This window comes from Sinocyclocheilus anshuiensis, unplaced genomic scaffold (genome assembly GCF_001515605.1).
Source record: "Sinocyclocheilus anshuiensis isolate Anshui unplaced genomic scaffold, SAMN03320099.WGS_v1.1 scaffold2047, whole genome shotgun sequence".
Classification (NCBI taxonomy): domain Eukaryota; kingdom Metazoa; phylum Chordata; class Actinopteri; order Cypriniformes; family Cyprinidae; genus Sinocyclocheilus; species Sinocyclocheilus anshuiensis.
Genome location: NW_015554063.1, coordinates 524,458 through 538,936, shown reverse-complemented (window position 1 = coordinate 538,936; position 14,479 = coordinate 524,458). Strand labels below are relative to the sequence as shown.

Here is a 14,479-nt window from a genome sequence, read left to right as displayed (position 1 = left end):
TGCAGTATGACGGACAACATGAACTAGGTGCTATTAAGAAATTAACGTGGCAATACATAAAGCATTTATTTTATTAACAAACAGACCTAGAGGAGCTTAGGACTTAGGACTAATTGGTGTATGTACTGCTAAATTATGTCATAATCTGCATATATACACACACAACGTTCCTATACATTTTGTTTAGTGAATTTCAATGAGCGTTTCCCTTCCATTTGTTCATAAGTACAGGATAATAATTAAAGCAGACGTTTTGGTACATCACACAGGTAAAGATCTAGAAGTTGGATTTAATAGATTGCACTTGTTTACAAAAACATATTTAGTGTTTTATTAGTTTTCACCAGAGACTCTCAACAGACTGGCGTTTCACGCTGACTTTACAGCACTCATAAAGAGCAATATCTGGCCCATGAAATAGCTTAAAGCATAGAAACCAAGAAAAATACATTTTCTTTAAATAACTTTCCACCTGCCCCTAACATTTTTTTTTTCCACATTTATGACTTTTCCAGGCCTTTCAAAATTCCCTGATATTCTGAGGTTTTCCATGACCTGTTCGAGGGTCAAAGAAAATAAACTTTGTTTTAACCTTTTTACTGGTTTAGATCCAGATCCTAACACATTCAACGCCGCTGTTGGTCACACATCTGCATACATATCCCTAATCAACAGATTTCCTCTATCACACAAAACAAACTAACAAACCAAATCATCCCATTGTTTGCACAAGTACAGTACAAACAGTCTTCTGTCAACTAGTCAGATTCACTCTCCTGTCATGCTTTGCAAAGATAAAGCTGGAGTGTTTTGGTCAAATTATATGCTAATTAGTGCATGCTGTAATTTAAATTAGAGAAGGCTGAAAAACGTTAGAATGACAGACTAAAACCAACATGAACATACATCACTCTAAAATGGATTGCACAAAATGTTTTTAAAAATACAATCCCAAGGCATTCAAACTTAAGAAATGTATTTTGAAACCACTTTTAAAAATACTGTTACTTAAAAACAACTTAAGATTAGTTACAGAATTTAATGAGATTTAAAAGTTAAAGGCATACAGTGGGTACGGAAAGTATTCAGACCCCCTTAAATTTTTCACTCTTTGTTATATTGCAGCCATTTGCTAAAATCATTTAAGTTAATTTTTTTTCCTCATTAATGTACACACAGCACCCCATATTGACAGAAAAACACAGAATTGTTGACATTTTTGCAGATTTATTAAAAAAGAAAAACTGAAATATCACATGGTCCTAAGTATTCAGACCCTTTGCTGTGACACTCATATATTTAACTCAGGTGCTGTCCATTTCTTCTGATCATCCTTGAGATGGTTCTACACCTTCATTTGAGTCCAGCTGTGTTTGATTATACTGATTGGACTTGATTAGGAAAGCCACACACCTGTCTATATAAGACCTTACAGCTCACAGTGCATGTCAGAGCAAATGAGAATCATGAGGTCAAAGGAACTGCCTGAAGAGCTCAGAGACAAAATTCTGGCAAGGCACAGATCTGGCCAAGGTTACAAAAAAATTTCTGCTGCACTTAAGGTTCCTAAGTGCCTTAAGTCTGTTTGTAGTTTTGTGTTTAGTGCTGCTTTGAAAGAGCATTAGCATTAATCCGAAGTTTAGGATTAAACAGTTTTAAACTGAGGATTAGACTGCAGTTTTGATGCTGATCCCATGTGGGTTTGTATTGGACAATCAAGGATGGTCAAAAGTGGATGATGTAATCAACTGCCGCCTTCTGGGTTTCAGCTTCAGAGAGCCATAGCGAGGCTTTAAAAACAATACAACATCAATTCACAGTTAATTTTCAGGAAGTACTACAGTGGGGTCTGAAAGTCTGAGACCACCAGGGAAAGTGTTTGTATTTTATATTCTGCTTTACATTATGATACAATTGAACATAAAATGTTTGCATGTGCAAATGTACCTCTTTGCGTGCTGCTTTGGCACGGGTGAGTTTCACACTCTGAGATCTACGCAGACCCTTCTGCACTGACGCCTCGTCATCGGAGAATACTCCATCTGTTTCCTCCTCATGCCCCTCCCCTGCTTGTTTATATGGCTCTGTTGGAGCAGATGCACAGAGGAAGCAATAAAGATCTCAAACAAGAGGAACTGAACCTTGAAGGATTAGTTTACCCAAAAAATTTAAATTCTGTCATAATTTACTCACCCTCGTGTTGCTCCAAACCCATATTGTGAATTTGTGGAACAGACCAAAAAAGAAATTTTTCATACAATCACAAATGGATTCTGAAGCTTTCAAGCCTCATAAAGGATGCACAAGCGCAATGAAAATGATTGGAATATAGTGGAAAAAGTTGCATGGAGCTTATTCATCATCTGTCTCTTTTCATTGTAAGTTCAGTTTTCTTTTGTCCTTGAAAGAAAGTCATATTTTCATTTTTGTTTTTTTTTACTAATGGTTTTCATTTTGTTTTTTGGTTACATGTATTGAGTGACCAGCTGAACTTTCCACCAGGATTGCTTTTCAATACTTTCAATACTACCACTAGAGGGAGACATAATAATTATTTTCTGATGACAGACAATGTGCTCCGCTAGGGTTCATTTGCCCTAGCAATAAAAATGACATTTTGAATCTTGTTACAGTTCATTTGTTTCTTTAGTTGAATTTAGTTAAATCAGTATGTAATAATTTTTCATAACTACATAATTATTTATCATATGATGTCATTAAAGGAAAAGTTCACCCAAAAATTAAAAAATTGCTCAAATTTACTCACCCCAGGCCATCCAAGATTTTTTTTCATCTGAACATATTTGGAGAAATTTAGCATTACATCACTTGCTTCACATCACTGCAGTGAATGGGTGCCATCAAAATGAGAGCAGTTGATAAAACATTAAAATAATCCACAAGTTACGCAAGTAACCCACAAGCTGTGTGTTTGCAATAAATCCATCAAGACATTTTTAACTTTGTTGCATCTGAGCCCTCTATCCATAATAATAATAATCCATAATAATGCTTTCTCCAGTGAAAAAGTTGTCGTGTCTGAATCAGGAGAGAAATATGCATAGATCATGCAATGTTTACAAGCAAAAACAAATATACTGGTGGATTTAAATGTGAGAGGACAACAGAGGATGGACTTTCTTACTGGAGGAAGCATTATTATGGACTTTGGATGCGTATTTTGGGCAGAAGCGACAGTTTAAAGTCAAAAGGTCTTTATGATAGATTAGTTTCTTACAAACACACAGCTTTTCAATTCACAAGATGTAAATTGATGGACTGGAGTCGTGTGGATTACTTGATTATTATAATGTTTTTATAAGCTGTTTGGACTCTCATTCCCTGCAGAGAATCCATTGGAGAGCAAGTGATGTAATGCTACTGTAGATTTCTCCAAATCCATTTCGATGAAGAAACAAACTCATCTAGATCTTGAAAGTACATTTCCAGAATTTAAATTTTTATTTTTGGGTGAGCTATTCCTTCAGTGCATGTACAGTACTCACCAGAATCAGCAGCGCTAGGGTTAGCAGGCTGGAGGGCCCGTCGGCTGGGGTTTGAGAACACTGATTGTTCAGAGGGTAACTCCGTCAAGTCTGGAATACTGAAACTCCTCAGACGTTCACTGATAGCACCCTGTCCCTGTGACATGAGTCATGTGGTCAGCTAACATGGTGCACTGAGTAAACAGAATTCAAGAACCAAAAACCTTTGAAGCTACCTTTATAATACACAGACATCTTTTATTTAACTTCCCAGTTAATGATGTGCTGGCGACAGGTTAAAGCAGATTGAAAAAGAAAGCAAGTTACCTGGGCTAGGTGCAGCAGCTACTGCTGGTGATTAGTTTAGCATGTACACAGAAAGAGAAAGGAAACAGGAAGATTTGAACTAGATTTTTACATTTTCTAAAGAAACCGTAAGTGGTGCATGTCTATATTCTTGTTTCTAGATAAGAATCAAGATAAGAACAGTAGACCTTAGCAAAAACTGAAGAGGCTTATCAAAAACAGAAGAGCACTAGTGATTTAGATCTTTTTTAGGAACCAGACACGGCCAGACAGCAAATTTGATTTGAAAAAAGCAGTCAAGAGAACAGGAGAGGCCGCAGTGAAGAGCACATGTCATTTTTGCAGTGCATTTTCGTGTCTGTGTCAGCATGTCCTTAACATGCTGTATATTTTTAAGGTTTTCTTTGTGTGTGTGTGTATTAGCAGAATGATACAAGTTTCCAAAAAATTATTTCTGAAGGATCATGTATCTAGTGACACTGAAGACTAGAGTAACGGCTGCTCTTACGGTTATTACTGTATTTTTTATCAAGCCTTTAACAAAAGTTTTTTAATATTTCTTAAAATCTGGTATACCCTTTCATATAAATCCTTTTTATTTTAAGTTTATAACAGCATAACAGAAATGAGAGTAAACAATGAATCACAAAAAGAAGTAATGTATCAATGCAAAACAATGTTTCTGCTTACGTGGAAAGAAAGCTGACCAAATCATCTTAGTTAGCTAGGTTAGCTCAAATGCATAGTATAAACAGTGCATGAGTGTACAAATGAGCCCATGTGTCCGTGTCCATACCTTCACAGCAGCGGAGACAGCAGCAGCAGCCGCGATCGTGAGACCCTGACGTCCGAAATTCACCATGGTCTCGTAACTCCTCTCTCTGGCCTGAACGATATAATCATCAATCTCCTGAAAAACAGAATGCAAAACAGTCAATAAATCTATCATTGAAATTCACCTTTAACCTCCAACTAGGGAGTTGTTTGAAAACAAATAATTACAGAGGGCCGGGAACAAAATATACAGGCGCAGTTAAACAAACAATGCAGTTTATTGTTAGTTTATAATGATCATGTAATCGACACATCCAACTAACCCAATCCGTCTGTTTACCTCTTAATGTCATTTATGTAATCATTGATTATGTAATCCTCTCGATTCCATAATACATTTCAGTATGGCTATGTGTTCACTGTCAGTGAACGCCTATTCCCAAGGAAACTGATGATGTGTTTAGGTCATTACCCTCTCCTTGGATGCCAGCATAGGGTGTAGGAACTTCCTGTAGAGGACACTGGCTCCTCTGGTGTAGGGAGACAGCAACCAAAAGACGAAAGCCATTTTCAGTTCGTAGTAAACTGGAAACCTGAAACAATCACATCAATGTGAAAACAGAGGGATGATGGAAGACAGAAGAATAAATTAGATTTTTTTGCATTGTCTATGATTTTAGTCTCTTGGACCTCAGGCTTGGTGGATCGATATTCAAAGTCAAATTCAAAGTCAATAATTTACCAAAAAAATTCAATACATTTTTTATATATTTATTTTATTTTTTTATATATTGTTATTTATTTCATTATTATTTATATTTAATTAATTATATTTAACAAGGAGAGTCATTTTTCTTTAAAAAAAAAAATCCCATCTGGATTTGATTTATAGATTTTCTTTCCCATTACAGAATAAAGGAGTTAATTAACATCATAATTTTTAAAATTGCAATGCCACTTTTTTCAGTACTAGTACACTGCATAGAACTATCCATGCAAATAAAATTGATCTAATTTAGGAAAATCAGAGCCAGTAAAACAAGCAGAGCTGATCTTTTTTTTTTTTTTTAAATGTCACAAAACTAACAAAACTACGCAGTGGAATTTAACCGAACTGAAACTGAACCTAACGGACTGGTTCCTCTAACTGGCCTGAGGAAAACAAATGGAGCTCAACATCTGCAGCAACAGATAAAAGCCCTTTTCATTTACCACAAAGGCTAGACAGTGAAAAGTCATACAATGGAGAAGAATAGCAAAATGTTAATAAAACCACTTGATGCAAAATTACTCCATGCAATCCATTAACAATTATTCATTTGCCTCTTTCCAGACTGTGTGTGTATATTTACCAAGCCAAAGAAAGGTCTGTGATGGTCTCCACCACTGTGTAAAGAGCAAACACAATCCAGTACATCATCCATCGCACCTGTCAAACCACAAACGCAAACACAAAATGCCTGTTAGAGGTATAGAAGTGCTACTTACAAAAACTTACCATGTACGTACTATAATATATGAATTTTATTCATTCGCTATATGATATACATCAAAGTACAATGGTATCACATCACTGTACCACAGTACAGTCACAGTATTTTTTGTAAGGAAAGGAAGTACACAAACCACAAACAGGGCACACATGGTGGAAGAACAGTATTAAATTGCTCAACAGTTCAGGGTTTAGTTACTGACAGCCTCCGTCAGATACAAAGAGTAACCAGGATATACAGACAGTTTAGCTGGAGCTCTCCATCTATTCTGGCTATTAACATTCTCTAAACTCAAATAGATGTGAAGAATCAGTAGAACATGGATAAAGATATGCATGTGCATTTATGAACTGAGTACTCACATATTCTTTGACATTCTTGGATTTGACGGCTTTAAAGGAGTAGTATGCAGGATACAGTGTTCCAAACAAAAGACTGTGATGAAAACACACACATACATACAGTACACATAAGACATGATTTATATTAAAAAATACCATGCACCTGTTATAAGCAAGCAAACAAATAAAGGTTGGCGAACAGTTCAATGCCCAACCAATCAAAATTTAGATAGACTGATATAAAAATGTAAGATATACAAATATATCTATATAGGTTATAGATATTATAGATTTTTAAAATGTATTTTTGCATTTGGATTATCTTTGCCTTCATCTAACACTTAAGTCTTTAAAAAGACTAATAATTTAATTTAATATAAACACATTAAATAACTTAGTAACACTGTTAAATGTAATTTTTAGCAAATCTTGAAGTTAATATACTTTTTTCCTACTGTACATTACTAAATTCACTTTTAGCATTTAAATTGACTGATCTTAGTTTTAAGCATTTTATTTTAAATGCATTTAGACAAAATGTTGTAGAATTCTGTCATTTATCAATTATCGGCCATTACATGAAAATTATTAGCCATGACAATAAAACAATTATCAGCTTATCTAATCAACCATAATTTGAATATCGGTGGATCCCTATGCACAATCTTATATTTGATGATAATCCACCCAGATGGCAAATCCAGCCTTTGCCTTTGGTTACAGGCCTACTCAAATATTAAACTGGAACACTGATCACTCAAAATGCTCTATTTATTGTGACGGGTGAAACTGAAATCCCGTTGTTGTTTTTTTTCAAAGAGGTGTTCAATTCAGTACATACACACAGTAAATTCACTGCTTTCACTGTAACTGGCTTGCGTTTCCCTTATCCATTTATTTTCGAGTAGCTATGGGAACGACATCACTGCCTGATACCGTCTAAAGTTATGTGTGATCATGGGATTGTGTGTGTGTGTGGGGAGGGACTGTTGGATGGATTACATTTATTGTGTAACGATTCTCCACTCTAAAACATCTCTACCATAAAGCAAAATAAGTGCTGAAGTCAAGAGCAGAGGTCATCTCTTAACTTAAAACAGTAAAACTGTTTGTAATTAAACAACTGCAGCATCACCAAGTCACTATTTCCAAACACAGCCTGTCTTGCTTTTACTACTAGTCTGAAGAAAGTGTTTAAACTTCGAATGCTGTGAGAACACATTAGAGTCACAATGGTTTAGTCATGCATTTCCTATTACGCTGTTCTCTGGGAGAACTCGTGAGGGTAAAAAAAGAAGGGAAAGAATTAGGAATGAGTGTGTGTGTGTGTGTGTGTGTGTGAGATGTTACTGCACATCTCTAAAACAGCTAGGCCTTGTTTGCCGATGGTGAATAATTCATCATTTTAACTTACAGTAAGAACACAAGAGGAGTTTCAAAAGACCTTTAGACTTTGAAACTGACTATAACATACTATATATAAATGTATTTCTATCAGTGACAACCAGAGACCCTTATCTCTTATATTGTCAGTACACTAAAGATAACCAAACCCACAGCAAACAGCACCTAGTGAGATGAGGCACAAAATGTGCTTTGCTGTGCTGACCTTTTCCGCAAAGAAAGGGACACACCTACAGTAACATTATGATCTAGCAGGAAAACAGCAGTTCCTCCCAGGCAGACAGGGACTTTGAATAAAGCAGGTCTCCAGCCAAAAACATGATGAATTTCCTGCTCTACTCCAAAATTGATGTAGTTTTTTTTTTCTTCTGCATAATTTGTGAATTTTTATTATGGTTGATTCAGAGGTTCCTAAACTTTCTTACCAGTGAATTTCCAAGATTTTTCCATTACTTTTCCTATGATTTGTGATGGCTGAATAAGGTTTTGTGCACTCACAAAAACAGTAGTTTCCAGCCTACTAAATACTTCAGTTCTGAGCATAACTATACATTTATATTGACTGTAAACATTTACATGACCTTTTAAAATTGTATTAATTTCTATTACTTTTCTGGGCCTGGAAATGAAGCTTTTAAATGGTACATTCCAGATTTTCCAGGCCTGTGGGAACCTTGCTGAAAGTGAAAATATATAAAATAAGAATACTGCAGAAATGTAGCAACTGTAGCAGTGTTATTTATTATATTGGGGGACAAAACATCATACTTTATGCATCCCCCCCCCCTTTTTTTAATCCTGACCAACAACAAATAAACTACAGTTTGTTTTATGTACTTATAATATTGTTTTGTATTGTAACATTGTAGATATAGAGACAGTACAGTGTGCATAGATGTTGTCCGTATGAACTAAATGCGCAGTCAGCAGTTTTACTAATGTAACGTTACTTTAAGCTCAGAAACGCAACATAGTTTTCAGTAAATACTCACACGATGACCCTAGATATAATCCAAGACACCATCTTCCAACCTGCTGCACTTTTAAGTTATGAGGTTCGATGCAGGTCCAGTCCAGAGGCATAAACTATTCAAATAAACTATAACTAATAATAACTTCTGTCTCGTTTCTCCAACCGCTAAAACTCAACCACTGATTTCCTTTTTTTAACGCATGCTTCCTGATATCCACAAGTTTGCAAAATGACATCGTTATTTGACGAATAACCACTGGTTTCAGCTGTTGTCTTCTCTCTACATGATGTTCCGTTGTGTGTATTGTTTTTCTCTTCGCCTGTCCCTTTCGGACTAGGGACGATGTCAGTCACCTTTGATTGATGGCACGACTGGCCACTGATTGGACAAAGACTCTGGTTTGTCCCGCCTTCTGCGTTTACTGATTGGACTACTGACTCATCGCCAAACAGGGTCACAGGGCGGAGCTGCTCATCGCTTGCATTGTATGCTGTTTGCGTACAGGAATGATTGGGTTTGAAACAGGTAATTTGGAAACGTTTTTTATTTGAAGATGTAAAATGCTCTTCAATGGATGGGTGCACAGGTACATTTTTATATAAAAAAAAAAAAATTAAAATGAACGTATTGTCGTGTAGTCTGATTTGCCATCTTTTGGCATCTTTAGAAGTAGGCTACACTAGCATATGACCTCAAAGCTAAGAGGTAGACTAAAAGCATCAAAACTTCAGGTAATCTCAGTGGAAATGCCCTGTAGGTAATTTCCAGTTAAAAGATCCCCCTGACAGACATCCATAGGGGGATTTTTATTTTTTTTTGTTCTGGAGAGAAATCAAATATATTTTATTGTTGCAATAATGTAGATTAGTTATATAATAGATGGTAACTGTAAATGCAACATGGTCTCGTCCTAAGAATGAATAAAAAAAAAATAAAGATGCTGCAATAGAAAGTTTATGCATTGCTAAACAATGAAGAACAGCTGCAGATGTTCTGCCACATCTGTTTTAGATTCTCTTAATTTGCCCTAAAGTCAGTTTTGCAGTGTGCATTAGATTGTTAATACACACTTGGAAGGGGGAGCAGTGTAGTTAATGGTGACTTTGACCTTTACGTTAGATGTCCTATCTGTTATCCTTTTACCCACACTGAGAATAGAAATGAAAATTCTTGATTATAGTACGCTGGCTCTAAAGAGCACCCTTAAGGAAATCGGTCTCAAAGAATGATTAAAATATTGGCAAAGGTTAATTTTAACATCCATTGCAACATTGTGTTGTGGGTTCTACAGATGTTTAAGAACTGTAGTGGCTTTGTTGCCAAGTAGTGCTAAGAGAAAATTATATGCAAGGGGCCTCTGAAGGGCTTTACTCTCATTGGACAACGTTAAAGAAAAACTGTGTGAGGGGCTAAACAGTCCATCTCAAGTGGTCCAGTAGAGTTGGTTGACCATTTATAATTTTGATTAACTCTATGCATTGTTATCAGAGGCGGACAAAGTACTCAACTCCATTACTTTTTAGAGAAGAAAAAAATCACCCACTGACTTTCAAAGCTGCTACATAGTAACGACTTTCTACTTCGAGGACCTTGATAGAAATGTAGTGGAGTGAAAAGTACAATATTTGTCTTTCAAATGTAGTGAAGTTAAAGTCATAAGTTCCCAGAAAAAATAATACTCAAGTAAAGTACAGATACTCAAAAAGTGTACTTAAGTACAATACTCAAGTAAATGTACTTAGTCACTGTCCGCCTCTGATTGTTATTGCAAAACCTGAGATTCGGGTCTCAGCCCTGAAATTTTTAGGGTGTAAGTATAGGGTATATACAGAACAAGTGGAAATTTCAAATTTGAGACCATTTCTATTTTTTTTTTTTTTTGTCTGTTCTAGGTAATGCCACCTGGAGACAGACAGCCATTGGGAAAGTAGATTGTATCACTTTCCCAATAGCTGCCTGTCATACATTTAGCTATTCTTTTTAACTATTCCCCCCCCCCCCAACAGATTACCACTGTTTAATATAATAATAGCTTTCCTGTAGCTCAAACAGTAGAGCATGGAGCTAACAATGCCAAGGTAATGGTTTCAGGAAGACAAGAAAACTGATCAAATGTGATTGAATACAATGTATACAATTACAAAACTGAAGTGTCTGCAAAATGTAAATAACAATGTAATATTTTTATATTAATAAAATAGTAGTTCAATCGTTTAATATTTTAAATAATACAAATTATATTTAAAAATATTTGTATGAACACAAATTAATAATTAAGCAATGTAATATTTTATGTTATATTATAATTATGACATAATTAGAAATAATTAAACTATTTACAAAACAAGAATGCCAAATCCCTCAAAGAAAAGCACTCCCTCCTATTTGTGTAAGACTCCAGGATCGGTTCCAGGTTGGATGCGCATGCCCTGTTCTTCAGCAGAATCCCTGCGCGCGATAACGCGTCAGCATCAAGCAAAGGATCACTAATATTTCCAATGAATGATACGTCTGATAGCCGACGAACTGCAGGAGCTTGATCCACTCTGGCATCCCGGATCCATACATCAGGGGGAGACGGGGCGTGTTTGAGGTGAGAGTGAACAGAAGTGATGCTTTATGATTGTGTTGTGCATTTTATTGGTGATGCCAGGTTTCTGAGGACTCGTGCAAGGGCTGCAGTTCCGCCTGAGGAGCTGTCTGTGGTTCTGAAAGGATCGGGTGACTGTGGAAGACTGCATTTTTGGTTACACGAAAATGAGCTTCCTGGCAGGTTGAAGCGAGATAATACAGCGAATCTCGCTTGACACATCATAAAGCGTTCGCATGCATGACATACGGGTGCAGCGCGAGGTGGAACAGTGTTTGCATTTAATTGCCTGTCCCACCGATATTACAAAACTGATAAGTGTGTCTGATCTGTGATCTGCTGTCATCAGATTTTCAGCGTTTACTTAAAAACCGGTTCCTTTTAAACTTGAGAGGAAAATCCTCGACCACCAGCTGATAAATGATTTTAAGACAGCCAAATATGATTGTAATCCAAATGATAGCTATGCATTTTGGTTTTCACTAAAATATCATTGATAAAACATGGTTGTAATTACAAACGACACAATTAGGTGGGGATTATCACAAAGACATTGCCAACTGATCAGTTCTGCATTGTTGTAGCATCTTTGATTTCTGTCCAGTAATACTGTATATCATGCAAGTTTTGATGTTTTAAGCAACGAGGTGTATCATCGTGTGTGTGTGTGTGTGTGTGTGTGCGTGCGTGCGTGCGTGTGTGTATGCCTTGCTTCTCCCTATCAGGTGCATATATATCCACTGGAGTAGCTGTTTTGCAGAGTTTTTGAACCATGGCGAAGAACAACAGCCTCCATCCAAACAGCAATGGAGAGACGGACGACTCACCCAACATGCTGGTTTACAGAAAGGTAGGACTTTGAACAATTATTAAGATGGTCACTTTGTGAAATGTATTGCCTTTTTGACAGAACAAGTAGTGTAAGCTTTGTTTTGAGTGCAGTTTTGGGGGGAAAAAAAGCTATTTGTCACACTTTTTAGTTTATTTTGGAAAGTCAATTTCTGTATGGACACAAATCTTGAGAGCTTTTTGTTAAAAAAAAAAGAAAAAAAAAGAAAGAGTTTGCTACCACACATTGACCTTTTGTGGGTATATGGGGTAAGTTGTCATGATGGGAATCTGCTTTTAAATAGCATGTTACATTTAATATTTAGCCTTTTTGACAATTTTCCCTTGTGACATTGAGTATGTAGGGCATTTTCTTGAGAAGCAACAGGAATGGAAAAACTTGTGTTTTGAAAAAGGAGAGATAAAAACTTTACTCTCCATCTTTCTGATGATTGGTAATTTGCTCATCACTGCTTGAGTCCAAGTCATTTGTATTGCTGATTGGGAACTGAAGTCTGTCATTGTGGCTGAGAGCCACTAATGTTACCACTCATCCTATGGAGACTCAAAAAAGAAGCATGAATTTTTCACGAAGCCATTATCACATATTTAAAGACTTGTGTGGCAAATTACAGTTTCAATCATGGTCAGTCGTTGTATGATTAATTACAGTAGTAGCCTGCTTAAATGAGCTCTGATGACGAATCAGGTATCTGAGTGCTTCTCTGTGATGAATTCATAATTCACGACTAGTATTTCCTCTGTCCTGTACCAGCTTGCCCTCCCGTCTCTCCTGAGCATGTTCAATTTCAATCTGTCCCCTCAGGTGCGGCTGAAATATGTTGTCAGAACATGGCAGTCAGATATAGTTTGGAGACAGTGAATCATTCATCTATCAGAGGCTGCAGCATCTTCCTGCAGGACTCTATTTTTTCTTCCTTCTTTCAATTCATTTCCTTCACCCTTCAGTTGATTTTCACATTTCCTCCATGCTGCTTCAGTCCTATTAGGTGTGCTGTGCCGTGGAGATGCATGAACGAGCAGTGCTCTGCAGTCAGAGATACTGTGGCTCTTCTCTTCACATCACAAGACATTAACTCACCCAATTCAGAACTAATAACTACTGACCAGCCCCCTATCACAGGCTTTTCTAACAGATCTCAAAGAGCTGAACAGATTTATGAAGGACCTTAGGCAGAATGGTGCCACTTTTCCCGAAAGCATCGCAACCATAAGTGGATTGTAAGAAAGGCCGTTCAAATCGTCATAGGATTACGGACTGTTTCCCAGAAGCATTGTAAATTAAGTAGTTCTTGAAAATCTTAGATTTACAAGTCATTGGGAGTAACTGTAAAAAGGCAGACTTACACAGTTACTTTTCTGATGTCTTTACACTTAATTCAGTATACAATGACTTCTAATTATTTTATTTGTTTTAGAATTAAAGTGTGTGCGTGTGTATATATTAGGGCTGGTAATTTAACACATTAATTAGATTAATTAATTACAGTGAAAAATAACGCGTTAAAATTATGAACACATTTAATGCGCTTGCCCCACCCCAGACCTATGTGGGTCATCTGACAACTTTTCCACGACATTCTAATTTATTGAGATGCACCTGTAGCTGATTGATGACAAATATGAGGCAGGGCAACAACTCCCTGCGTGATGAGCCTAAAGAATGTAGTTAGAATGTCCCTAAAATTCAAGATATGGGGCAAAAATGCCCCTGTTTGAGTTTTTGTCTCATTTACATCATGTAGTTAAGCAATATCACACGAGCAATAAGTGCAATATTACACGAGTGCAAATGTGATACTGATCTTATACAACAGTTCAGTAAATAATAAGTTAATATTGTGTTAATTTAGACACAATGTTGTCTGTTTTGCTCAATTTTGCCAACGGAACTATAAAGACAAAGCAGAACTGTTCGTGTTGATTCAATTGGGTGAATCACTAGGCGTGTTGGATTTGAAGCGGCGCTGCACAGATCGATCGGTGTATGATGATCCGCTTCAAGCCTAATGATTCAATGGACCATTCATAAAGAACCATTTACTTCACTCCTGAATGAATCAGCCATTTGAATGAATCAAATGAATGAATAAATGACTCAATGACTTAATCATTAAAGGGGTCATATGATGCCTTTTTAAAGATCATTATTTTGTGTATTTGGTGTAACAGAATATGTTGACATGCTTTAATGTTCAAAAAACACATTATTTTTCAAATACTGTACATTATTGTAGGTCCTCTATGCCCTGCCTCTATGCCC

The 14,479-nt window shown here is 36.4% G+C and overlaps 2 protein-coding genes across 3 annotated transcripts in view; one reads left to right on the top strand and one right to left on the bottom strand.

The window, feature by feature from the left end:
• Nucleotides 1–1,515: 1,515 nt before the first annotated feature.
• On the bottom strand, nucleotides 1,516–9,090 carry LOC107668596 (receptor expression-enhancing protein 3-like). The gene is made up of 8 exons (XM_016460534.1): nucleotides 8,796–9,090; nucleotides 6,421–6,493; nucleotides 5,918–5,994; nucleotides 5,038–5,158; nucleotides 4,588–4,701; nucleotides 3,507–3,642; nucleotides 1,948–2,084; nucleotides 1,516–1,790 (listed from the first exon to the last, which is right to left on the bottom strand). Exons 1-8 carry the CDS (start codon nucleotides 8,825–8,827, stop codon nucleotides 1,716–1,718), a joined length of 765 nt encoding a protein of 254 aa, XP_016316020.1. The 5' UTR covers nucleotides 8,828–9,090; the 3' UTR covers nucleotides 1,516–1,715.
• A 2,132-nt stretch (nucleotides 9,091–11,222) lies between these two features.
• rgs7a (regulator of G protein signaling 7a) overlaps nucleotides 11,223–14,479 on the top strand; it is a 44,147-nt gene continuing 40,890 nt past the window's right edge. For both annotated transcript variants that reach the window (XM_016460571.1, XM_016460572.1), the window contains exons 1-2: nucleotides 11,223–11,370; nucleotides 12,093–12,217. In XM_016460571.1, the coding sequence (XP_016316057.1) occupies nucleotides 12,140–12,217 (78 nt within the window). In that variant the 5' untranslated portion in view covers nucleotides 11,223–11,370; nucleotides 12,093–12,139. The remainder of the gene's footprint in view (nucleotides 11,371–12,092; nucleotides 12,218–14,479) is intronic.